The 25,875-nt window shown below is 57.2% G+C and overlaps 2 protein-coding genes across 2 annotated transcripts in view; one reads left to right on the top strand and one right to left on the bottom strand.

Annotated features, from left to right (window-relative positions):
- Positions 1 to 15,329, top strand: part of Gsg1l (GSG1 like) — a 77,258-nt gene extending 61,929 nt beyond the window's left edge. Inside the window, exons 4-8 of the mRNA XM_090357704.1 lie at positions 1,109 to 1,220; positions 6,350 to 6,517; positions 8,854 to 8,943; positions 10,729 to 10,799; positions 14,888 to 15,329. Of these exons, the coding sequence (XP_090213830.1) occupies positions 1,109 to 1,220; positions 6,350 to 6,517; positions 8,854 to 8,943; positions 10,729 to 10,799; positions 14,888 to 14,988 (542 nt within the window). The 3' untranslated portion in view covers positions 14,989 to 15,329. The remainder of the gene's footprint in view (positions 1 to 1,108; positions 1,221 to 6,349; positions 6,518 to 8,853; positions 8,944 to 10,728; positions 10,800 to 14,887) is intronic.
- Positions 15,330 to 19,404: 4,075 nt separating this feature from the next.
- Katnip (katanin interacting protein) overlaps positions 19,405 to 25,875 on the bottom strand; it is a 99,239-nt gene continuing 92,768 nt past the window's right edge. Inside the window, exons 19-27 of the mRNA XM_090357881.1 lie at positions 25,527 to 25,692; positions 24,489 to 24,646; positions 24,149 to 24,213; positions 23,243 to 23,353; positions 22,586 to 22,725; positions 21,401 to 21,502; positions 20,722 to 20,879; positions 20,540 to 20,628; positions 19,405 to 20,455 (exon numbers count right to left, since the gene is read on the bottom strand). Coding sequence (XP_090214007.1) covers positions 20,397 to 20,455; positions 20,540 to 20,628; positions 20,722 to 20,879; positions 21,401 to 21,502; positions 22,586 to 22,725; positions 23,243 to 23,353; positions 24,149 to 24,213; positions 24,489 to 24,646; positions 25,527 to 25,692 — 1,048 coding nt within the window. The 3' untranslated portion in view covers positions 19,405 to 20,396. The remainder of the gene's footprint in view (positions 20,456 to 20,539; positions 20,629 to 20,721; positions 20,880 to 21,400; positions 21,503 to 22,585; positions 22,726 to 23,242; positions 23,354 to 24,148; positions 24,214 to 24,488; positions 24,647 to 25,526; positions 25,693 to 25,875) is intronic.

Raw genomic sequence — 25,875 nt, 5'->3', positions numbered from 1 at the left:
CCATGTTGGCAGAGGGTCCGTGCTGTTTGGGGCGGAGTGCACTGCAACTTCCCGTTCCCCCGTCCTCATTTTGTAAAGGGGAAACTGAGGCACCAAGAGGAGCTGGTGAGGGAGAAGGTAAAACAAGTTGCACTGGGCACTTGCAGCTCCTGTCTGTCATCTTAACTGCTCCAGAGGCTGAGATCTGAAGATCACAGTTCCAAACCAGCTCGGGCAGGGAAGACTTCGAGACTCTCATCTCCAGCAAATCAGCCAGAAACAAGAAGTGGAGCTGGGGCCTCAGCCCTAGAGCATCAGTCCTGGGCAGAAAAGATCTGGTGGGAATGTGAGGCCCTGAGTTCAAATGCCAGTATTGGCTAAAAGAAAGGAAGAGATGTCCTAAGGCTAAACATGAAATCCATTCTCTTGGAGGTAATACGTCTTGGAGGTAATTTTATAGACTTGTTTTTTCCCCGTCATGGGGCTTGAACTCTGAGCCTGGACACTGTCCCTGAGCTCTTCATCTCAAGGCTACCACCCTACCCCTGGAGCCACAGCACCACGTCCCGTTTTTTAGTGGTTAATTGAAAACAAGAGTCTCACGGACTTTAGTGCTGGGGCTGGCTTTGAACCTCCATCCTCAGATCTCAGCCTCCTGAGTAGCTAGGATTACAGGCCACCGTGCCTGGCTTATATAGACTACTTTTAATGTACTTGAATTGTGTGAGTGTGTGTGTGTGTGTGTGTGTGCGCACACATGTGCCAGTTCTGGGACTTGAACTCAGTGCCTGGACGCTGTAAGGTTGGCACTCTTATCACTTAAGCCACAGCTCCATTTCCAGCGTTTTGGTGGGTACATTGGAGATAAGAGCCTCACCGACTTCTCTATCCAAGGCTGGCTTCGAACAAGGATCCTCAAGACCTCAACCTCCTGAGTAGCTGAGATGACAGGCGTGAGCTGCCAGCCTCTGGGGGGGGGGGACACTTCCCTAATTCCTGAGACAGGGACCCTTGGGGTCCACTTTCTCTCCTGGACCTAACCAGTGGGCCAGCAGGAGATTGGATGGGGGGGGTGGGCCCTGGGTGAGGGCCTCTCCCCGTGACGCCCGCTCTGCTCCCCGCTCCGCAGGCCTGCTGGGAATGGTGGCTCACATGATGTACACGCAAGTATTCCAGGTCACCGTGAGTCTCGGCCCTGAAGACTGGAGACCCCATTCCTGGGACTACGGTTGGTCCTTCTGGTGAGTGACCTCTCACCCACGGGGCAGAAGCACCTGCAGGTGCTGGAGCCCCACGGCATGCTGGGACACCAGTGTCCAACCCGGGTGTGAGGGGACAGCTTCTAGTCCAAGTGTGCTTTGAGGATCCCTCCCACCCCCTGCCCTAGGCCAGGGATGGCAGACTGGGTCCCCAGTGGAAGGTTCTGGAAGGTTCTGGAAGTAAAGTAGAGGACCATCCCACCCTCCAGCCTGGGACGCTGGAAGTAGATTGCAGCACCTCGGGGTGAAGCATGCCCAGGAAAGGGCAAAGTCAGAATTGGGAATTTGGGCGTTGGTTTGTTAATGTAGCTGAGAATCCAGGCCAGAAAATGTCACCTGCCTTGGCCCGTGGGCTCCTGGCTCTGGAAATGGCAGCCGTGGTGAGTGCTGGGGTCATCAGGTCTGACCTCCTTCTTCCTGGGCTTCTGTGACCTGAGCACATCTACCTTCCAGCTGGCAAGAAAATACCCCAGAGGCTGCAGCTCCACGTCCAGAGCACCCAGGGTTTATCTCCATCCGTGCACAAAACACTCACTGCAGCTAGACACTAGTGGGAACTTCCCGACTTAGCTCTCAGCCAGGCTACCATCCAAAGCCAGGAATCAGACAACAGTTCTCAAACAGGGAGCCCTGCTGGGCAAGCTCATATAAGGACTGCCGGCTGGATCCAGGAGATCAGCCATCCATTCTCTCTCTTTCCGGCTTCTGTTCTGTCTGTGATGGCTTTATTCTGAGGCAGCTCCCCACCACCCACCCCAGTGGTAGCAAGGACAGCCACTGTGTACCTTTCTAGGCTTGCCTCTTAAAAAGACAGTGCAACTGGCTTTCCTCTTCTATTGGCTCAGATCACCTCCAACTTGAATACAGAGAGAAGGAGCTCCTCCGTGGACACGGGTGGAGGCGGTGGGGGGCTATTATCACACAAAAGAGTGAGTGAAGACCACAGTCACAGAGGTCCATCTGCCGCCTGGCCCTGTGATTGGCCATTGTTTGTCTACCCGTCCTTCGACCTGGCGACAGGGCAGAGCTTCCAGGCTGGCCATTCTGTGGCCCCGCCTGTGTAGTTGCACAGAAAGGGGGTAGAAGCTACCCTGCCTGGAATACGGGGAGTCAATCAGTTTCCTGGTCGCTGTGACAAACACCTGGGGGAAGCACTGCTTGAGACAGGAAGGGTTGATTTGGGCTCAGTATTTCTTTTCTTTTTTCTTTTTTTTCTTTTTTGCCAGTCCTGAGGCTTGAACTCGGGCCTGAGCACTGTCCTTGGGTTTTCTCAAGGCTAGCACTCTACCACTTGAGCCTCAGCACCACTTCTGGCTTTTTCCTTTTCTTTCTTTCTTTCTTTCTTTCTTTCTTTCTTTCTTTCTCTCTTTCCTTCTTTCTTTCCTTCTTTTGTTGATCATGGGGCTTGAACTCTGTGCCTGGGCGCTGTCCCTGAGCTCTTCAGCTCAAGGCTACCACCCTACCCCTTGAGCCACAGCCCCACTTCCCCTTTTCTAGAGATTAATTGGAGATAAGAGTCTCAGGGTCTTTAGCACCTGGACTGACTTTGAACTGTGATCCTCAGATCTCAGCCTCCTGAGTAGGTAGGATTATAGGCATGAGCTACCGTGCCCGGCTCTGATTTTTTTCTATGTATGTGGTACCGAGGAATTGAACTCAGGGCTTTGTGCATGCTAGTCAGGCAGTCTACCACGAGGCCACACTCGCAGCCACTGGGCTCACTATTTCAGTCTGTGGTCATCAGGTTCTTTGCTTTAGGGTGAGGCAGAGCAGCATGGCAGAAGGCCCAGTTGAGGAGAGCTGCTCACCTCCTGCAGCCAGGAAGCCGAGAGAGACAGGAAGCGGTGGGATCAGGAAGACCACTCCAGGCACACACCAGGCACCTTCATCCTCTACCTCCCCAAAACCAGTCTTTGAAGGGACTCATCTCTGGATTAGGCTGGAGACCTCAGGATCCAGTCTCTCAATGGCTGGATCCACTAGCCTTCAATACTTTGGTCCTTCCTCCTTCCTCTTGGCTCTCCACCCCCCTCAAGACAGTGGGATTTCCTTAAAGGGACGATGACCTACGAACAGTGTCAGAGGTTGACTATGAACCCAGGTAGTGCAGCCTGGCCTGCGGCTCTTGGACACAAACGCCAGCTCTTCTTACCTTGCTGTTGCTGATGGGAGTTCTAATCCACTGTGGACCTGTCCAGTCTCAGAGAGATTGGGTCATTCGCGCTGGGCCGTACAGCCCGACATGGCAGCACTCCAATTCTCTGTTTCCACAGCCCCCGGCTCTCCGCTCTGAGGCTGCTGTGCTCTGCCGAGGACCTTTCTCTTTCCTGGCAGCCGAGGCCTCCTGCCCTGTCTCTTTGCTCCCCTCTGCCTCCCAAGCAGACCCCTAACTCCATCATTTACTAAAGGCCGGGAGATGGCAGCTGCTCCTCTCTCCCCGTCGCTGAGACTCACAAGATGGATGGGCCCCATTTCCCATCCCTCACATTTGGGACATTGCCAGGGCTGGGCCTTGTCATCTTTCTTGTTTAATATAACGTGAGGCCATCTGTCACAATTGTCACCCCAGAGCCCCTCTGGACCACCCAGGCGTGGAGAGGAGGCCTGCTCTGTGGGAAGAGAGACTGCTCGTCTCCAGGCTCGGCAGGTTGGGGGGGCCTCTTAGGGATTCAGGGGAGTCTGGGGGGGTCTATTTATCGTCAGTTTCTGAAAGGGAGCCTTCATAAGAAATCCAGGAGCTCTGTGCTGCAGGAGGCTGGAGGCTGGGTCTGGCCTCACCCCCAAACACCCTGCTGGACCCCATTGGGCAGGCAGGAGAGGGCATAACCTCTGTGGTCAGCTCAGGTTTGGACCCCGACCCCAACCATGGCCAGCAATGGACGCTAGCCAAGCCACTCACTGCATTTTCATTTCAGTGTCCTCACAGTAAAGTAGGGACTTTCCTCCCAAACTGTACATCTTAAAGTAGCCCTTCATCTGCTCTGTGATTTGGTGGCTGGGCTGGGCTGGGCTGGTGGCCTTTCCTGGGAACCTCAGCTCTCAGCCTCCCTGAGTAGCCGCTAGGATCGCAGAGGGGAGCTAGGCCTGCGTGAGGCTGCACCTCTTTCTTGAGCACTTACTATGTGTGAGGCCCCAGTGTAGGTGAGCCACGCCAGCTCGTGGGCTCACCACGCTGACCTTCTGGTGCCAGGCAGAGATAAGGCAGTCAGAATGGACACGTGTCCAGGAACCGGGGAAGGGGGTGCAGAACCCCCCCTCTTCCTTCTACATAGTGAGAAGTCCAGTCAGATCCTGGGGTGTGGACAGGACTCTGACAGGAGAAGCCCATAGCCGAGGGTCATAGATTCGGGCTTGGATTTGAAGCAGCTGGCCACTCAGAAATGTCAAAACTACAGACTGGAGGAGGAGGAGGAGGAGGAGGAGGAGGAGGAGGAGGAGGAGGAGGAGGAGGGGGAAAAAAGCTGGCAAAAGTCAGTTTCTCCTGCCTTAGAAGGATCAGGATGGAACTCGGGATCTGGGTGCTGTCTCTGAGCTATTTCATTTCATTTTATTTTATTTTGTGTTCAAGGTTAGCACGATGTCCCTCGAGCCATCCTCGAGCTCCTCTTGGGGTTGCTTTTGCTGCTTGATTGGAGATAAGCGTCTCACAGACTTTTGTGCCCCCAGGATTGGCTCTGAATGGTGATATTCAGCTTACACTGGTACCTGGCTCCCAGCTAGGCACCTGATGTCAGTGCCTAATGGTGTCAAAAGCATCCCTATGGTGCCAGTAGGGTAGACCCCCTACTGGGTCAGCCAGGACCCTGTCAGTAGAGGCCCAGTGGAGAGTCAGAACTCACACCCCTGCCCAGAACTCACCAGGAACCCTGCACACAGTGCAAGTTAACAAAGGAGGGCGGCGGATCCCTAAGGTTTAAAGCCAGGTCCATAGTCTCATTTTTCAAACACAATGCCCCAACCATCACAGTTACAAGGGAAATCACTCACGATTCGAAATAATAGAGAGTAGGAACCGTCGATATAGAAAAATCAATTCCCTCCACTCCCCAAGCCAGTGGAGCTGGCTCCAGGGCTGAAGGCTCGTTCTGTATTTTGAAAACCAGTCACAGTCCACTCCCCGTATCAACAGACAGAGGGGAAGTCAGATGCTTGAGCGATCCAGGAAAAAACGCTTGGCATGATTAGGCGTCTCCACATGACAGAAAAGGCTTAGTGAGTCTGAGCTCGCTGCCCCAACTCTGTGAAGAGTTGGTAAGAGTCTCCTGTGGCTGGCACAGTGCCGTCACATGGACAGACTGGGCATTTAGTCTTCAACATTGAAACATTCTCCATAATGCAATAAAGCATGAAAAAGGAAATAAACTCAGCTTGGTAATGCAATGTAGAAACATCCATGGAGCTGGGTCAGGCAGGCTGAGATCTGAGGCTTGCAGTTTGAAAGCAGGCCCTGCAGAAGAGTCGGGGAGATTCTTATCTGCAGTCAACCACCCCAAAAAGCTGGAGATGGAGCTGTGGTTCAGAGTGGAAGGATGCCAGCCTTGAGCAAATAGCAGCTCAGGCCCTAAGTTTAGGCCCCAGGACCTACACCAAGAAAAACACAAAACAGAACACATCAGAAAAGACAAACCTAAAACCAGGGACTCCCTATCCAGGCCCCAAGTCCTGGCCTGAAGCTACCTTACTCCTGGCACTCAAGACCAGTGTGTGCCATCCTGCTCAGAGTGATCACTTGTAGAACAGAAGCCTGGCTTGCTGAGGGTCCCAGCTGACCTCTTCGTGGCTGCTAGAGGTTGGATGTTTAACCCATGAACATCACGTGACACATGAGCTGGCCTCTCTCCCAATCCTTCATCAACTCCATCCATGGCTCCCCAGAGTCCCCACCGCCTGCTCCCTTGAATCTCCTTGGCTTTGTATGCTCCATTCCCTTCTCCTGGGAGCCCTGCCTGGCATCATTCTTTCCTAGGCAATCATCTCAGCCTCCAGAACTAGGCCTCCCTGCCTCCCGCAGGTCCTGTGGAGGGTCTGGCACAGAAGAGGCAGGGCCCGTGGCCTGGTGTCCCTGGGCGCATGGCCAGTCACTCACCAAGCCCCCCCCTCTCTCTGCACAGCCTGGCCTGGGGTTCCTTCACCTGCTGCATGGCAGCCTCAGTCACCACACTCAACTCCTACACCAAGACCGTCATCGAGTTCCGGCAAAAGCGCAAGGTCTTTGAGCAAGGCTACCGGGAAGAGCCCACCTTCATGGACCCCGAAGCCATCAAGTACTTCCGGGAGAGGTCAGTGCCTCTGTGCACCCCCACCCCCTGCCAGGAGGATGGAGCTCCAAATGTGGCCTCACTGGCCACGGGGGATGGGGAGAGCATTCCCAAACGAGTCCGCAGACATGGACCCTCCCTTTCTTTTCTCAGTCTTCCTGAGACCACCTCCCAAATGAACTACCTGTCCTCCAGTTCTTTAGCCTCAGAGTCTGAGTTGGGACAGAGGGGAAAGGAAGGCTTCCAGGCTGGGCAGAGTGGAGGAGCTGCTTGCCCTTCTGGAGGACACCTGGGAGAGTTTAATCGGAGGAAGAAAATGGTGGGGCCATGCTGGGACAAGCCCCAGACCCCTCTTCGGCTGTCTCAGTGTGGTCGCTCTAAACCTAGGCCTCCTTCCTGTCCCTCCAAGGCCACCAAGCATGACTCTGCCTCAGGGCCTTTGCATGTACGGTGCCCCATGACTCTTTTCCTGGTCATACTTTGCTCAATCTGGTGTTCCTGCCTTTGCCGGCTCGCCTGCAGCGGGGTGAGCTCCCTAATCAAGGGCCTCTGTCCTGTCCTGTGTCCCTGTGTTTTCTGAAGCCCCTAGAATCCTGCTGAGCATCTCACAGGGCCTCTTTGATGATGGATGGGCAGGTCCAGTGCTGGGTCAGTTTCCTCCCTGCCATGCAGTGGGCCCGGGGTCCCCAAACCCCATCTAGTGCTCCAGGAGAGAGTGTGAGGTGCCCAGCGTAGATGTCCCAGGCCGGGCAGCTGTGTCCCCGGGCGGGGGGGGGTGTCTGGCTATTTCAGCTTGGGAAACATCTGGAATTAAATGCTCCCAGCATCCCCTCCGCCCCCCTGAGGGTGCTGGAAGGCCTCTCCGGAATACTTCATGCTCGCGACTGGTGGAGGAAGGTGAGACGCGTTGAGTTGGACAGTAGGGGGAAGGCAGGGGGCTCTGAGGAAACGCCCTGCTTTCCTCTGCTCCCATCAGTGGGGACCCTGCGTCCCAACCACCCCCCCCCAAAGTGGGAAGGCTGCTGTGCACATGCGCCAATGGCATCCCGCCCTGTGGGTCCCTGGCCAGCCTGGTGCTTGCTCGCTCCTTCCACCCCCTCCCCGGCCCTGCTGGCTTTCAGCTGTGTCCAGCCCTGGAGTGGTGGCACCCGGTGTGAGGGAATGACATTCCATTGCTGACCGGAAGCCAGGACCCCCCACTCACCGTCCACCCCCTGGGATCCTCAGTGTCCACCCTTCCACCCCCCCTGACTTCCTGCCTGCGGAAGACCCCTGCCCACCCCCCCCCTCCTGAGGAGCAGGCCCTGGGGTACCTTGCAGAAAAAAAATGGGCGTTCTTTTTCTTTGGGTTTTCTTTTGGGCCCCTAGAGTGGTTTGAAAATTGCTTTGAAATCAGGCGATTTCATGTTTTTTGTTTGCTTGTTTGAATTATAAGATGTTTTGGTTTGTCGTGGCAAAGCACAGACTTGGGGCCCATCAGGCCCCGGGTTCCTATGCCAACAGCAGTGGCGGTGAGGGGGGGGGCGCCCTGTCAACAGCCCCAGCCCCAGCACAGCACAGAGAGCTCCCAAGACTGGTGGGGTGCAGGGACAGGGTCTCCTGGGGGGGCACCCCAGGCAGAAGGGTGTACCAACACCCCCCCAGCCTGCTGCGGTAGGGGCGCCCCCTCCTCCCCTCCACCACACACCCACCCACTCCCACGTGGCAACACCCACTGTGCTGTTCATACTCTCCCCCCCCCATGGCTCTTTCCTGATCAACTCTGTCACTGGACACAGCTCCCTGGATTCTGGGGTCCCTTTAACCCCTTTGCTGGCTCCTCTTGTCTGTCCAAGTGGCCATAAGTCCCTCAAGGGGCCTAGCTCCTCCTCCTCCTCCCTCCCTCCCTTCTTTCTTCTTTCCCTCCCTCCCTGTCCTCTCCCTTCCCTCCCCCTCCCTCCCTCTCTTTCTTTGTCTTCCTCCCTCTCCTTCCTTTCTCCTTTCCTTCGTCCACTCTTCCTTTCTTCCTCCTTCCTTCCTTCCTTCCTTCTCTCTCTCCCTCCCTCCCTCCCTCCCTGCCTCCCTCTCTCTCCCTCCCTCCCTCCCGCCCTCCCTCCATTTAATTTTAGTTGATTTATTTTTGGCAGTGTTCTGGGGACTCGGCACGCTGATCTTGCTAAGTGTGCGCTCAACCACACCTGTGCCCTTAACGCTGGCCATTTCTAAGGGAGGCTGGAGGCTGGAGGCTGGAGGCTGGAGGCTGGAGGGCAGAGCCTATGCGGTCAGCCTATGCCCTACAGTTGACACAAACTACTCTTCCTTCCCCCTCCCCTCCCCTCCTCTCCCCTTTCTTTCCCTGTCCTCCCCTTCTTCTACAGGGACAGCTGGCCTAGGAGGGAGATGGATGGGAAGGGCCGGGAACAGGGCTCTTCTGTGGACAGGACTTTGATATCCTGGGTGAGAGAAAGGTGAGAGGGCAGGGAGGGTGAGGTGAAAGTGAGAGTCCCGGGCGAGCAGGGGGTGGGGTTAGAAGTGAGACTGGAGGAAAGAGCCTGGGGTCTCAGGCCTTGGCAAAGCAGGTGGAGAGGAAGGAGGAGCCAGGGAAGATTCCAGGATGCTCCTTAGCGCCTGGCTGGCCTCGATTTTCCTCTAGGGCACGGATGGGAGGTTGTGTGGCAGGGAGCGTGATGCCCCCGGGGGGCGGGGCCTGGGATTTTACGTGGGTTAGGAATAAATGCCAGAAGAGAGGCTGATGCATTGCTCAGGCCAGTGGCCAGCGGGTCCCGTAAGGGTCCAGGTTTGGAGCCCTCGGGAATGGGCAGAGGCCCTACTCTGCTGCCTCCTGTGCAGTGAGGATTCCCCCACTCTACCACCCCACTCAGTGGGGGCCACGGGAGTCTCAGGATGCCACAGGAGACTCCATCCCACACAGCCAACAGGCTGGGGCTGAGACTCAGGGGTGGAGAGCGCTGGCCCAGCAGGCTCCGGTTGGTCCCCAACACCACAAAAGAACGGCCCCCTTCCCCAAATTGTTGCAGTAGGTGGAAAAGAGCTCCGGGGTCAGAAAGAGAAGATCGCAGCTTTATTCACACATAGAATCATATGTGGGACATGGTTAGACGGACTTTAGAAATATCATATTGTCATCTTAGCTATCCATGGAGGCGGCTGAGGTCGGAGGCTCAGGATTAGAAGTCAGCCGGGTAGACAAGTCCATGAGATTCTCATCGCCAGTTAACCAGCCAAAGGCTCTCCTTCAAATGGTAGAGCCCCAGCCTTGAAGGAAAAAGCCAAGCTGAGAGTCCGAACCACCCCCCCAAAAAAGAAATATTACACAGCTGGCCTATCACCCCCCAAATCAGAAAATAAGGTTATGTATAAAGAAGCCTCCAGACCGGATTCCTTACCTTTTGTCAGATTGAATAATCCGCATTAACTTTTGCCCCTCTATCTTTCTAAACATCAGGGCGCGTGTCCGAGTGGACTTAGGCAAAAACAAGCTGAGTTCTGTAACGTACGTAGTTGGTGAGCCACACGATTATTTGCTGGCAATTAGGATCTTCGTTCTGTGAGAACACTGGGCTTGCCATCTATTCTGCCTCAGTTTCCCCGAGGAACAGATCAAACTATTAAGGCCTATCCTTCAAGGTGTTGGTAAAAAAAAAAAAAAAAATCCTCACCGCAGGAGGTACAAGCAACCTTTGTAAGATTTCTCCCTAAAACAAAGGCTCCACTTTCTGTCAGCGCAGCCAGACAGGCTGAGCTTGAAGTGTGCGTGTGTGTGTGTGTGTGTGTGTGTGTGTGCGTGCGTGTGTGTGTGTGTGTGTGTGTCTGTGTGTCTGTGTGTGCGCCAGTCCTGAGGTTTGAACTCAGAGCTCCAGGCACTGTCCTGGGGCTTCTTTTGCTCAAGGCTAGTGCTCTATCATTTGAGCCGCAGGGTTACTTCCAGCTTTTTTGGTGAGCTCTGGAGTTAAGAGTCCTGCAGGCTTCCCTGCCTGGGCCAACTTCAAACTTAAATCCTCAGATCTCAGCCTCCTGTGTAGCTAGGATGACAGGCGTGAGCCAGCGGTGCCTGGAAGGATTTTTGTTTTTATTGGTTTGTATTAGTCATACAGTGGGGATTTCATCGTTGTATTTCTAGTTTACACTGTATTCCAAACCCCCATCTCCCCCTTTCTTCCTTTTTTTCTCCCTCTCTCCTTCCTTCCTTCCTTCCTTCCTTCCTTCCTTCCTTCCTTTCTCTTTCTTCCCAGGATGGAGAAGGGTGATGGAAGCCAAGAGGAGGACTTCCGCTTAGATTGTCGCCACCAGGGATATTCGACTCGTAAGTACCTGGCGGCCAATCCTCAGGATCCTCTCCAACCCCCCCCCCCCAGCACCTCTGCTTGCCACCAATCTTCAGGGCCCTCCCCACACACCTCTGTCTGGAGACACTGAGGCTGGGCTCTCCGCATACAGACCTGTGTCCCCAAGCTGCAGCTGTCACATCAGGCTCGGTGCAGAGGCAGAGGCAGACCAGGAAAACAGTAAAGACCTGTGGACAGTCATGGTTCTGATCTGGCTCAGGAAAGGAGAAAGAGAGAGAGAGAGAGAGAGAGAGAGAGAGAGAGAGAGAGAGAGAGAGAGAGAGAGAGAGAGAGAGAGAGAGAGGACTTCACCAAGTCAAGGGTGCTCCAGACCCTAAATCAGTACACACACACACACACACACACACACACACACACACACACGAGTAAATGAGGTTCAAGAAGCAAAGGGAAGAGGAAGAGCTGCTGGGAAGCCGAGCTGCGGGGACGGATGGGCGGCAGGACACTGGCCTTGTGGTGGACCCACAAGCCAAGCCTTTCAATGCGTTGTGAATTCTGCGTCCTGAGCATGCGCGGGGTCCTCTCCTGGTGTCTCCTGGGAGCTGTGTACCCCCGATTCCTAAGTACCAGCCCTGCTCCACCTCCACCCGTGTGCCCAGTGCTTGTTCTCGTGTCACCGGAGAACACAGAGGCTCTGGCTGGTTCCCACTCCACAGAACAGCACTGGTGGCTCACGCCTGTCATCCTAGCTACTCAGGAGATCTGAGGATCCTGGTTCGAATCCAGCCTAGGTGGGAAAGCCTGTGAGACTCTGATCTCCAATTTGCCACCTTCCCCACCCACCGTCTCCCCCCAGAAAAATCCAGACATGGAATTGTGGCCCTAATGATAGACTGCTAGCCTTTGGGTCAAAAGCCTCAGGAGTTATAGTGCCCAAGCCCTGAGTTCAAGCCCAGCAGAGTTTCACAATGCTTCTGCCTGGAGCAGCTGGCAGAAGGCTGAGCACGGGCTTGCTCAGGGGAGGGTGCATCCAGCCTGGAGAACGAGGGCTGGCTTTTTCCTGCAGCCGGGGAAACTGAGGCTCTGAACGCCATCCGCTTTGCTGAGATCGCTTACCCCACTGGGCGATGTTCACATCTTACCACCCACTCCGGGCCCTGATTCATCCCTTCCCACGTCCCCTCTGACAGCTGGGACCCGAAGCCCACCCTTCCGGGGGCCGTGCACCTGCTCTCTGCTCTGCCCCCACGCTGGGCCGCTCAGTCTCTCAGTGCATGGCTTGTTTTTGTCCCCTTGTTAAATTTCATCTGAAAAGGCCCCTTCCCCTGAGGAGTCATCTCTAACTTACACCGGTCTGCTTATCCAACACCTGCTCATTCTTCCTTCCTCCCTCTCTCCTTTCTCCCTCCTTTCCTCCCCCTTTACCCTCCTTCTTCGTATGCCTCCTTTCTATCCAGGATTGCAGTCACGAGCTGTCATGTCTCACTTCTTTATTGAGATGAGGTCTTGATAACCAATTGACTGGCCTGGCCTTGAACCTTGACCTTAATTTCTATCTCCTGAGTGTCTGGATTAGAAGCATGATCCACTCACCTCACCCAGCTTACACATTCTCTTCTTCCTAGCTTTGCCCCTCTTGGAGACTCGCTTCCGTATTTCATGTCCACCTCCTGTCTGGTCAGCTGTCGCCTGTATCTTGGGGACAGCGTGGCACACAGTATGAGTGCGTTACTTGTGTGACTCACCCCTGCCTCCCATCCCAGCCACTATGTCTACATAAGCGGTGGCATCAATGCTTCTAACTCTGGGCTTCCCTGGCTTGAACTCAGCCTCGCCTTGTTCTCTTTGAAGAATGAGTTGGCTACTGAAGGCTTCCTTGGGGACATTGTGGTGCCACCCGCTAGCTGGGGACACATGGAAGGTGACATGGAAGGCGATGGAGCAGGGCTGTCCCTCTGTGTCCGGGGTGGCTGGGATCTGCACTAGATCACGGCTGTCACTGTTTCCAGGCTGTGCCTGGAAGTTCAGGCTTCTGGGAACTTCCGTCTAGACAGGCCCCAGCCGCGGCGGCCCTGGTCACAGCAGAGGGAATTTCAAGGCTGAGCCCACAGCAACTTGGCATTTTTATTAGATCGAAATCAAATGCAATCAGGGGCGCCTCAAGTCTCCTCCTTTATTAACATGGAAACAGGCTGTGTTTATGAAATAAATATCAGATATCAATGGCGGTGTTCTGGGAGTGCAGGCGGGGGGACCCAGGCACTGGGCTGGTGGTGGCGGGGATTTTGGGGGGGGGGTTGTTTGTGTGAGGCTGGGAGGGTCACCCACCCTCCGTGTGGGATGGGCTGGGGATAGAAGAAACCACGGGGGTGCAGGTGAGTCTGGCTGCCTCTGCACTCAGCACCCAGAACTCAGCACCCAGCACAGGGATGTAGCCCCAGGCTCTGCCTCCAGCCCAGCGCCCTCTGCTTTCCACTTGTCTTCGTGGCTCATCTTTCCAGCACAGCTCGCTGGGCTTTCCATAGCTCTTAAAACCTTCACGGGCTAGCCAATAGTCTGTTTCTGCCAGGGATGGTGTCTTCCCTCCCGCCGTGGGGCATGTGCCATGGGGCATGTTGGGGGTTAGCCAGTGCTGCACAGTCCAGAAAGGCAGCCTGGCACTGAGGGGGGGTGGTATGGGGTGCCCAAAAAGATTCTGAACCCAGGGCCTTACTTACACTTAATATATAGGTGTTCTACCACCTCAGCCACGGGCCAGCCCTCTCTCACGCTCCCCTTGTCATTCTTTCCTTCTTGTTGACTTTGCCAAAGGTGGAAATGGTTTTTTGGTGGGTCCAGGCCTGCCAGCAGGCAAGAAGACACTGCTTGGTTTGCAAAGGATTCAAAAGATTCTTTTTTAACTTTTTGTCGTCATTTTGGAGAGATTTTATTTTGAAATGTGCATTCTCAGCTTCTCTGAATATTTTGGGAGATCTGACCCAGCACATACACGCGGGCAGGCACACTCCCACAGACACACAGACACCCATAATCCTAGTTATTCAAGAGGCTAAGCTCTGAACATTGTGGTTGAAAGTCAGCCGAAAGTTTTCTCTCCAATTACCCACCAAAAAAAAAAAAAAAAAAAAAAAAAGCTGTGGCTCAAGTGGTAGAGTGCCAGCCTTGAAAGAGTAAATCTAAGGAGGGCAAGCTCCAGTCCTGGTACACCCCCAAAATTTAACCACATTTACTTACCCAGTTCCCATATGGAGACCAGGGTTCAGATAGCCAGGAAAACTGTGTGTGACCACCTCTAAATACTCACTGAGAAGCCAAGCAAACCTTTTCCGAGCACCAAATATTTGCTTCTGTATTTGGAAAAAACCAACAAACATACCAATCCAAACACCTTTATCTTAGCAGCGACACTTCTAAATGACAACTGTTTTAGTCTCTAAGGCCAAAAGCAACATTTCTTTTCAAGGCCAGATTAATTTTAGAACTTTTGCAAAGTGTTCCTTTATTTAAAAACAACAAAAAACAAAAACAAAAAAAACAACAACAAAAAAAACAGGTGGGGGTGGGAGAAGCCTGGCATCGGTGGTTCACACCAATAATCCCAGCTACTCAGGAGGCTGAGATCTGAGGATTCGGGTTCAAAGCCAGCCCATGAGACGTGGAGATAAGAGCCTCATGGAGCCAGCGTCTGGCTCCATCAGAAGTAACCACCAGAAAACCTAAGTGGTGCTATGGCTACAAGTGGCAGAGCATTGACCAACACACACACACACACACACACACACACACACACACACACACACACACACACGACCATCTCCATCCTCCCACCTCTCCACTGTTCCTGACCCAGCTATTTGGGGGTGAAGGGGGAGCCGTGAGCTCTCCGTCCTTAGAGGTACTCAGACAAGACCTCAACTCTGTTAGGCTTCTGTGGCTCAGAGGTTGTGGGCAGGTAGACAGACACAAAGGTGGACTGCCAGGAGGACAGCGGGTGAATGGGGTGGGTGTGGCAGGGTGGTAGGAACACAGACGGGAGGATGGGCACACAGGTGGGCTGGGGAGGTGGTGGAGGGGGAGTTTCAGCCCTGGCCCTCGTCTCTTGCAGGACACCAAGCCTCACACATGGCTGACTCCTGGCCCCGGAGCTCCTCTCAGGAGGCACCAGAGCTAAGCCGTCAGTGTTGGGTGCTGGGCCACTGGGTGTGAGGATCCGGCCGGGCCCTGTGCCCACCGTCGTGGCTGCTACCACCCTCCCTACCATGCCGCTCATCCAGGACTCTGGACCCCTTGGCCAGGTCCTGTGGACTCAGCCTGTGGCCGAGGATAAGCCAGGCTCAGCCTGTCACCACCTGCCAAATGCCTGGGTCCCAGGGCCCTGAGCTGCACTAGCAGAGCCAAGGGGACACGCAGGCGCACAAGGACCTGGGCACCACGGCCGGAAATCCTGCCACCATGGCAGAGCTCTGTGGGTACCACCTGGATGCTAGGAAAGAGACCTGGCCACTGGCCACCAGATGCTGGGTACCCACCACCGGCCAGGGGGCTGATGGGGGGCCCAGGGGGCAGGACCCTGTGGGGACAGGGGCCTTCCTGAAGGAGGGGCAGCAGCTGGCACTGCGGGGAGGGGGGGGTCACACAGCAGGCACACAGTAGGGGCTCAATAAATGCTTGTTGAACCTGTTTTCATACTGTGTTCAGCCCTGTTGCTCCCACAGCTTCCTATGGAGTCCATGGGTGAGGGCCCAGAGTTCAAGGTCAAGGGTAGATGGTTGGGAGGGTGGGGGTGATGGGTCATGTGACCCAGAGCGGGATGGATAAGGCTGACTGATCCCAGATGTTGGGTGCTAGATGGGTCCTGAGAGGAGAGAGGAGAGAACCACATTTGTCCTGCCATCCACTCTGGGCCTAGGGCCACCTAGACACCCTGGGAATGTGATTTCTGTTGTAGGATGGCACAGCGGAGGGCAACAGGGGCCGAGAAATCTGTGAGGAGTGCAGGTTGCCATGGGCAAAGCCACTGAACCAGGACTCCACTCTCCAAGTCCAGGATCCAGGGTGCCCCACCCCTTCTTAGAAGGATGTCGACTCAGGCAGAGCATATTCTTCTCCCTCACCCGCCCATCCACGTACCCTCTACTGTCCATCATCCATCTATCTACCTACCTACTTACCATCCATCCATCCACTCATCCACCCACCTATCCAACCCTCATCTACCACCACCCACCCACCCACCCACCCATCCACATACCCTTTACTGTCCATCATCCATCTATCCACCTACCTACCACTCATCCACCATTCCATCCACCCACCCACCCATCTACCTATTATCCACCCATCCATCCACCCATCCATTTATCCATCCACCCTTCCATCCACCCACCCACCCATCTACCTATTATCCACCCATCCATCCACCCATCCGTTTATCCATCCACCCATCTATCCATCCATCCTCCCGTCTATCCATCCATCCACCCACCCACCCATCTACCCATCAACCATCCTTTCATCCATCCACTCATCCACTCATCTGTCATCCATTCACCTGCCCACCCATTTATTCATCACCCATCATTCATCCATCTGTCCACCCACCCATCCACCCACCCAACCACCCATCCATCCATCCATCCACCCATCCACCCACCCATCCATCCATCCATCCATCCATCAATCTGCTCATCCATTTACCCACCCATCTACCACCCATCCATCTATTATCTAGTCACTGCTCATCCATCCATCCATCCATCCATTCTTCACCTGGCATCTGTGTGTCCACTGAAGTCATTCACCCTGCTGCCCTGCTTTGTGCCGGCTGAAAGGCTGGTGGGGGTGTGTGGAGGGGGAGGACCAAAGGAATGAGAGCAACCCAGATGCAGATACCTGGCCTGGGAGCTGGAAGCCGTGTTATGGGGTGGCTGGTCCTGAAGATGTGTGGATACTTGTGGGGTGCATTCTAGAAGACCCCCACAGTCTAGGCAGGGGCAGATGTGGGAGATGCACCTCTTTCCTGTCCTCCTCATGAAGGGGAGAAGGGTGTGGCTTACACTGGTGGTCCTGGGGGTGGCACCAGACTCAGCAGCCAGGAGGGAGGGCAAGGAATGGGGCTTGGGGGAGACTGACCAGGGAGGAGGGATGGAAAGTGAGCATTTCGGGGACACCTGGAGGAGGGGCGTACTCCTCCACCCATTCAGATTGCAGACAGCGATGTGGCCATCATCTTGCGCTGGCTCCGTAGGGCTGAGGGCCTCCCGTGCAGGGCTGGGATGAGCCTGGGAAGGGGCCCAGGGCCCAGGCGGAAATGGCTTTGTCCTCTTTCCAGAAGGAGCACAGCAAGAAGGCTGCTGGTTAGACCAAGAGGCGCCCATCCTGAGCGCGGCTGTCTGTCTGCCCATGGCAGGGCCGCTGCGAGCGAGGCAGCCCCTTCTTCCACCCTGCCATGGCCCCTGCGTCCAGCTGAGGAAGGCCCAGTGGGTGGTCACCACAGGAGCCGGCGCCCGTCTGGTCCCTGGCTGTGTCACTTCACGGGTGCATGGCCAGGCCTGCCCTGTGGTACTCAGCTGGCACCATGACACACCTGGGTGCCCAGGCACCTTGGGGCCAAGGTCCTCGCCCAGGCCTCTTAGGAAACATGGTTGATGTCCCCCACCCCGGCTGGTGGCTGTCATGAGTGGTCACCCCATGGCACCCAGCCCTGCCATCCCATCCCAGCCACACGCTGGTCCGGGTAATGGAAACGTCAGTGTGATTCATGGGCAACAGCCAGCCAGGCCGGAAGACGAGGCCAGTGGGGGGCGTAAGGTGTGGGGTAAGGTGTGTGGAGGCAAAGGCATGTGCCAAGGCTCGACGTGGACCAGGCAGTACTATGGCAAGAGAATGTGCTTAGAGCCCTGTGGAGGACAGGAAGGCTTCTGTGGGTCCCTACCAGCTGTGGTGAGGGCATCTGGAGAGGACGCTGGGGGCCATGGAGGCTTTGTGGGACTGCCTGAGTAGATGACCGGTGTGGGAGATGTGCAGAGTGAGGGTGGGGGCCCTGGAGGGCAGAGGACAAGAGCAAAACCACTGGTCATGGGGGAAAGCCCATCTCCTCCACACCGCACAGGGAGAAGCAGCGTGGGGGAGAGGGGTGTCCAGCCCCAGTGTCCAATCCCCAGAGACACATTTCATGGCCCTGACCCTGGCCTGGCCAATGGCTGTGGCTGGGCAGGGGAGTGGCCATCTGACTGGATGGCGAGGGTCCAGGGAGCAGTGGAGACAGTGTGTGCCACGAGGAGGTGGAAGGAGGGGCTTGCAGTGAACCAGTCAGCCCGAGGCCAGAAACACCCTGGAAATGGGAGGGAGTGGGAAGGGGCGGAGACTATTTGCTCTGGACAGAGCCAGCGTCACTTCCAGTCCTCAGATCCCTTCTCCTGCTGCCTCTGCGGGTGCCCCCTTGAAACAAGGGCGATCTTGAGACTGGGCAGGGGAGGCTGTGCATCTCTGAGGGCTGGGTAGAGCCCATGCCATGCTTCCAGGACACCCCTGCTGCCTGGACAAGGAAGCCCAGGCCAGGTTCCTGTTCAGGGTCACAAGGCCAGGTAGTGATGGAGTCTGTACTTGAGCTGACGCCTGCCAACCTCAGGACCACTGCTCACCACCACCCAGCATGGGCGGGCATCTCCCACCCTTGCCTTCTGCACCCCCGGGCGGTGAGCTGGAAACGGGACAAGATCGCAATGGTGTGGACTGCAACTACAGGAGGCCTCCCGGAGCTCTGCCCGCTCCTCCCCAGGCATCTGGCAGCCTTGGGCAGGTCCCCAACAACCCGGCAACAGCCTGAGGTTCACGGATGCTCTGGGGGTGCAGAAGTCCCATTTTCCCACAACAGCAGAGGGTGGGCTGAGGGGCAGGGCTGACCTCTCCTCCCACCTCTGGGCACCTCAGGGAAGCCCTGGCAGTGCCTGGGAGCCATGGCAGGATGAAGGTGGCACACGGATCCTGTTGTGTTTGCTTAACACTGACAAGTGGACTGCCTGGGTGTCTGGCACATGTGGGCTGTGGTGGGGGTCACTGGGGCGTGCTCCAGTGGCTCCTGGAGGGCCTGCCTGCCCTGGGACCACAGTCCTCGACAGCTTGGACCCTCAGAGGCCTCTCAGTCCTGGCACGGGATGGCTGACTGCAGTCGTGCCCCTCACCGACGGCTCTGCTGCACCTTTATCTTGGGGGCTGGCACTGGACTTGACCCCAAGGCCTGGGCGCCGTCCCTGAGCTTCTGTGTTTGTTTTTCCCCTCAAGACTGGTGCTCTACCAGTTGAGTCAAAGCTCCAACTTTTGGGGTGGTCAATTGGAGAGAAGAATCTCACAGATTTTTGCTTCCCACGCTGGCTTTCAAGCCTTCTGAGGAACTGGGAAGACAGGGGTGCACTGCCGGCATCTGGCTGCTATTCTTAATAACATCTTTTATTGATTTGCAAGAGAAAAATATAGAAATTTATGACAAAGTTGTACCTGTATAGTTCCCTTTCTTCCTCCTAGATTCTATGGTACCAGAATTATTAGACACACCCACAGGATTCTGGATGCGAGTGTGTGAATCCTGGTGGCTCCCCCCCCCACACACACACACACGAGTCCAGCCTGGAGCGAGGACCCTGGCCCCAGGGCTCCCCAGAGCTGAGTGGAGGGCCTGGGGGGGATGAACCATCTCCCCAAAACACAACCCCTCTCTGCACACCGGCCTTGCCTTCCAGATGCAAAGCCTATTTGCATAGCTGAGCAGGGCTCAGGGCTGGTAAATTGTCTGTGGGCTCTGGGTTGCATGGAAATGAACTCCTGGGCCAGTAGCAGCCAAACAACCGATTGGTGTTTGGAACAAGAAATGACCCACCACTGGGAAATCAGTTAGGTCCCTGCTCTAAGCTTGTGACACAGAAGGACAGGGAGGTGTCCTGGGCTCCCCTCGGCTGGGGGGCGGGGTACGGGCACATTTCCTGCTCACCTGGAGGAGGCTGGAAGGGGAGAGGGAGGGGCCGAACCTCACCCAGAGCACACAAGGGAAAGGAAAGAGGAAGGAGTGCGGAGTGATGCGAGGTGACTGTCCGGCAGACCAGGATGGAGGGGTAGGGGAGCTGGAGCCCCCACCTAAGTTTACTTCCTTTGCTCAGATCACACACTCTTGGTCAATCTGGTCTTGAGCTTTGCAAGAGGGCAGAGGCCCCGGCCCCCCTGGGCAGGGCTACAGACAGGCCAGAGTGCCCAAGCAGTCCAGAGCTGAGGCCCAGAGGCCTGGCAGCCATCAGGGGCGTGGCCACCTCCGCCTGGACCAATGAGGGCCCAGCTGTCGGGTGTGAGTACAGCCTGGCCCCACCCTACCGGGCCTGCTCAGGGCCTCAGATGCTGGACCAGAGCTCTCTGCCTGGACCCAGGAGAGGTCCAGGGCCCAGTGTCCCCAGCTCCTGCAGCTGGCCACGCCCTCCATGTGACTCCTGTGGCTCCCGGAGCTGTCACTCCCCTCCCTCCATGTCCCTGTCCCTCTATGCCAAGTCCTCCAGCCTCTGGGGTCCTGGCTGGTGGACGCCCAGAGTCACCAGGGCGGAGCAGGGCCAGGCTGGCATCACATAGCACCCTCAGCATCGCCGCGGCCTGGCCGGCTCCTTCTCGCTGATGCAGGTCTTGGGGCGCAGAGCTGCGGAACGGAGAGGGCACGGTCACCCAGCCGTAACTGTACCCTGGGGGGACACCCCCCACACACCACGGGGCGGCCGCCCACCTGGGTCTGCGATGCTCGCCTTCCTTCTGGTGTTGGTGATGACCTGGTTTTCGTTCATCATCTGGACGTCCTGGTCCTCGCCCCAGTTGCTGTGAGGAGGAGGGGACAGGAGAGACCCTAAGGCCCGGGGTGCACCCAGGGTCCCTGCTTCCCTCCTCCCTCGGGCAGGCCAGGGGGCACACCTGGGGATGGGGTGCTTCTGGCCAGCGGCGTCGGCGTCCTCGGTGAAGAGGATGGTGTGGTGGGGCACTGTGGGCTCACAGGTGGGCAGGATGCCCCCCACCAGGTGGTTCACCATGGCCAGGACACCATTGTACACCAGCAAGTCGTCCACCAGCAGCTGGACGGACACGGAAGGTTCCAGATCCCATGTCCACCCTCGACCCCGGGGCACGGTGGAGCCCTGGCTGCTCTAAGTCAAACTTTCTCCTGTGAAGTCAGTGTGGGCAGCAAGTATGGGACCCTACTGTGTGTCAGCTGGCACGTCGACCTACTGTGTGCCGACCTGCACAAGGATTCCAGCAAAGGTGACCCTACTGTGTGCCTGTCTGCGTGCTGATCCCAAGCAAGTACAGACCTACTGTGTGCCTGGCAGGCAGGATGACTCTAGCAAGGACCCAACGACTGTGTGCCCGGCTTGCACAATGATCCCAGGTTTTCATGACTAAAGGGAAGAGGTACATTATTCTTAGCCAGGGCCACAAAGAAGAAACTGAGGCTGGGGGCAAACCTGGGTCTCTGTCCCCAGGTGCAGTCACCTCCTGGAGCCAGAGGGACTGGCAAGGAAAGCCAAATTCAGGGTTGGGGGGGGGCGTTGTCCCCGCGGTCAGCTCCTATCGCCTCTGGTTGGTGAGGACTTACACCAAACTCCTTCACCCCTCGGAGGGGGGTTTTTGCGTAGTTCCACAGCTTGACCATGGACACGGTGGTGGGCAGGTCAAAGATGACATAGACCCGGTTCACCTGTGGGGACAGCGCTGGTGTCGGGGGTGGGGAGAGCCCGGGGGGCCTGCAGCGCTGCTGTGCTGCATCCACCGGGCAGGGGAGGCCGGGAGCCCCTGGGCCTTTCATCTCCCAAGCCCATCGAGAGTCGGGTCACGTGTGGCTGCCTTTGCAGCAGATCGCTGAGCTGGCTCTGGCTGAGGCTGTTTCCTTGGGCTGTCAGGGAGCTGGGGACTCCAGGCAAGTACAGCTGTGGGCTTCATGGGGTCCCCAGTGCCAGTCAGGAGTCTGCAGTGCCCTGACCCCTTTTTGTCCCCTGGCTGAATCCGAGGAGAAGCAAGGCCTGGGTCCTAATTGTCACCCCAGTGGGCGGGGCTGCTGACCAGTGCAGATCCCAACAGCCCCCCCACTGACCCTTCTCCCCACCCTGCACGGTGACCCCTGACAGATGAGGAGGCCCTGGGAAGGCGAAAGCAGCACTGGGTGTTGGCAGGGACCACGGTCCTGGCCTGTGGCTTCCTTGGGGCCCTGGAGGCTGGGGGAGGGGAAAGGGTGGGAGGAGGGATGCTGTGGGGAGGGGGTCTGAGGCTCCTGGTCACGTGAGAGGTCTGGTGAAGGCAGATGGGGAATGCCTGGCCCCCACCGTGCAGAGCTGAGGCTGGAGCTAATCGCTGACCCCAGCCAAGGGAACACGAGCTCCCCACAAGGCTCCATGGGGTAGCCCTGCTGTGTGCACACGCAGGCGCTGGAAGGACGCCAGCTGGCCACCTGTACCCATCCAGACCTCCCTCCTCCATCCCCTCTGGGGTGAGTCGGCCTGGTGGTAGAGTTCATCTCTCAGCAAACAGGGGCGTTCTTGGGGCCACAGCAGAGAGTGCAGGGAGCAGGGAAACTGAGTCGGCGGTTGGCCTGACTGACCAGACAGACGTGGGGCCTGGGGGAGGGCAGGGCTTCCATGTGGGAGCTGAGGGCCTGAGGCATAGGGAGGGGCAGAAAGGGCCAGGAGACCTCCAGGAGGTAGAGGGCAAGAAGGAGAGGAGGAGACTGTGAGCAGGAAAATGGCCTGTGCACCCCAGGCCGGTGGGAAGGGGGCCGGGCACCCACCAGGCCGGGCAGGATGGGTGCCAGCCACATGTGCCTGCCGTCGCTGGTGTCGTTCACGCCGTCGATGAGCTTGTCTGGCGTGCGCACGTCCCCACGCACGGCCTCCAGTACGTTCACGCTGTCCGGGAAGGCGGCGATGTCTGAGGGGAGCTAAGGGGACACTGCAGAGCAGGGAGCTGGGGTCACCGCCACGGGTGAAGGGGGAGTGCAGAGGACATGACTACAGCTCAGCCTGGCAGGTGAGGGCCAGGGCAAGACCCAGGGCAAGGGGCAGCTTGGCCCAGTGGTAGCCACTGGATAGCTTCCAGGAGAAGCTGGATAGGAAGCATCACTTGAAGTGGCTCGTGACTAGTTTGGAAAATAATTCGAGAACCCACCCTGGGATCAGGATGCCCAGAAGTGGAGGCAAAGCGTTCCAGCGTCATCAATTCAGAGCATGCTGTGTGGAACGACAGGTCTCCCCTGCAGACCTTGTCAGAGCCTTTACAACTCCACAGTGCCTGGTTCTCCCTCCCCTCTCCACCAGAGACTCTGGGCTGCAGAGGCCAGGCTAGTGCTGCCTGGCTGGGGTCAGCGATGGGTCCTGGATCCTGGGGGCCCTTCCCTGTGGCCCAGGCTCCCTCTGGGCTCGCCCCATGCCCTGTCTGTAAAGGATACTGTTTTCTGACAGGGGGATTTTGTCTCCTCGCTCGTTGTACAGCTCCAGCCCCGTGAGGCCGATGTAGTAGGGGTCCCCCCAGCTGGTCAGAAGCCGAAACTGGAAGATGACTGGCCATGGGGTTAAAGAAGAAGAGGGGGGAACAGAACCAGGACAAAGATAACAGGGATTCCCACCCCTTGGTCAGCTTACATGAAAGAGGAACAGTGGGTGCTTTGCTTTCCCCAGGACCTAGGTCCATTAAATATGCACGATGTCCACTTCTCTTTCATCGGAACTGGCCAATCCCAAACCTTCCTCAGGTCCCAGGGCTTGGGACAGGAAGAGATCCATGAGCTGAGGTGGCTGTGTGGTGCTGGGGCGCCACTCCGACTTGTGCCTCAGTTTCCCTGGCTGTGCAATGACAGCTTTTTCTCCCCCTCTGGAGGACAGTGTAGGGGAGGCCACAAGAGGCCATGCCAGCAGAGGAGGCCATGGGACAGTCACCAGGCTTGGTCACAGGCAGGCCAAGTCCTTTGCAGAGCAGCAGCTGGAGGGCAGGGGGGGACTCTCTAGTCTGGCCTGCTCCGGGGACAAGACACACGGCCTCTGTGCCTCCACCTGCCTTCTTTCCTGTCTCTCCTCCCTCCCCCCACCCCTACCTTCTTTTTGACACTGGCTAAGTAGCCCAGGCTGGCCTGGGACTCTTGGTGCTCCTGGCTCTGTGCTCTGAGTGCTGGGCTATGCCATGGCCTCAGCTATGCCAGGGATGGACACACAGGTTGGGGTTCCCGGTGCACTCTCGGAGGGCAGAGGGCACAGCCCTCATCCTGGGTGTGTGTGTGAGGGGGGGTGTCTCGGAACCCCGAGCTTGTCTGCCTCTGCCTTGGTTTCCCTGTGGGACTGGTCAGCCCGAGAGAGGATACAGCCACAGGGCATAAGCGGGGCCTCGTAGTCCATGCTGGAACGTTCTAGGCTTTTCCAGTCCAGCCTGGAAAGACAAATGGGCATGGGAAAAAGACTCCTGGAGTCTCAGGGGAGGGCACTGAAGAAATGAGCTCTCCTCCCACTCCAGTTCAGCATGGTGGCCCAGCACCTGGGAGGTGGTCACGGCCAAGGCTCCAGCGAGGCCGCCCATGCCCCCGGTCTCTTCCACACCAAGGGCAATGTCACACCTGGGTGGCTTCTCAGTGGGGAGGGGGGCAGGCAGCCTCACGTGGCCTCGCATCTGATGGTCTTTTCCACACCCCGCAGGGGCCAGCTCACCTCCGGGCGGGTGGGGGCGGCAGCGGGGCCTGCAGGTGGTCCACGAAGAGGATTTCTTGAGCGAAATCGAAGTGGCAGTTGCCTGGCCCTTTCCGGATAAGAAACCCTTCTGGCGGGGAGACGCACAGGCCATCCAGAGACACGTGAGTAATCTTGGCCTGCCAGATGACAGACCCAGGCTGCCTGAGCCACGGAATGGCAGGAGGGGGGGGACGGTAATCTGAGGAGCCCCAAGAGGGAGAACAGGGGAGGCTCAACCTCCCTCCCACACCAACAGTCCTACCCCGTGTCAGGCAGGGGGCAGAGGGAAGGTGGGTGAGGCACCTGTGCCGCATGTCGGAATGGCCAGTGGCTTGGTCAAGACCACGCCACGTCACCAGCTGCGGTGGCCTGTGGCTGCCCCGCATGGTGACCAAGGACAGATGTGAGCATGCATTCCCCCTCCCTGGGAGGTTGTACACGCTTGACTCTGCCTCCTCCTCCTGGCCCTCTGCCCCTGTGTGCGCTGGCCTGAGCCACCTGTCCTGCCTGCCTCGGCACCCTGCTCAAACCTAGAATCTGTCCTCATCTCCCTCCCTGGGGGATCCAGCAAGCCCTTCTCACAGTGCCCTCAGAGTTTTGGGGCTCTCCTGATGGCAGAAGCTATCCCGGCTTCTGTGAGATTGCTGGGCTCAGGGGCCTTTGACTGACAAAGGCCTCTCTTCTAAGCCACCATTTCCGGCAGCATGGCCAGCAAATATCAAAGGCCTGTGGCAGGTGGTCCATGTGGGAGGGGGAATGGGCAGAGGGGACCCTGGCCAACCTCTCCAGTTGGAGATGGGCCTGCCCAAGCCCCAGCTGGAGCAGGAGTGGGGCTCTGCCCTCCTCTGGCTGTCCTGGGGACCTCTGGTCTATCTCAGAAGGAGAAGGCTGCTCGATCCCTCCCTCCCTCCCAGGATGATACCCCAGCTCCTCATGGAATGTTCTGGAAGGTTCCTGTTCCTCTCCACAGGGCTGCCAGCCATTCCTTACAGGGTGCTACCCCTGTCCCCTGCTCACCCCTCGATAGGTGTCCTCGGGAGATTTATTGTAGTTCCAGAAACGCACACCAGCGATGCTTTCGGCTCTGTCGAAGCGGATCGTGATCATGTGGTCCAGGCCTGGCGAGAAGGGGACCAGCCACATGTGCTCATCCTCGGTGGTGACGTTGACCCCATCGATCAGCCTGCAGGTGGAGGGGGCGTGGCCGGTGAGATGGGACAGGGCGCGAGGTGGGGCTGAGCCAGATGGGACGGCACCTTCCCCAGGGCCCTGCCTGGCCGTGCTGGCCCACGCCCATGGAGGGCAGGTGATCAGGGCCCACCTCTGTGACACTGGAGGGCTCAGACAGCAGGGACAAACCAGGGTG

This window comes from Megascapheus bottae, chromosome 25, assembly GCF_031878675.1.
Source record: "Megascapheus bottae isolate mThoBot1 chromosome 25, mThoBot2.hap1, whole genome shotgun sequence".
NCBI classification, from domain to species: domain Eukaryota; kingdom Metazoa; phylum Chordata; class Mammalia; order Rodentia; family Geomyidae; genus Megascapheus; species Megascapheus bottae.
Note: the sequence above shows the minus strand (reverse complement) of the source record. Positions and strands in the feature narration are given on the sequence as shown.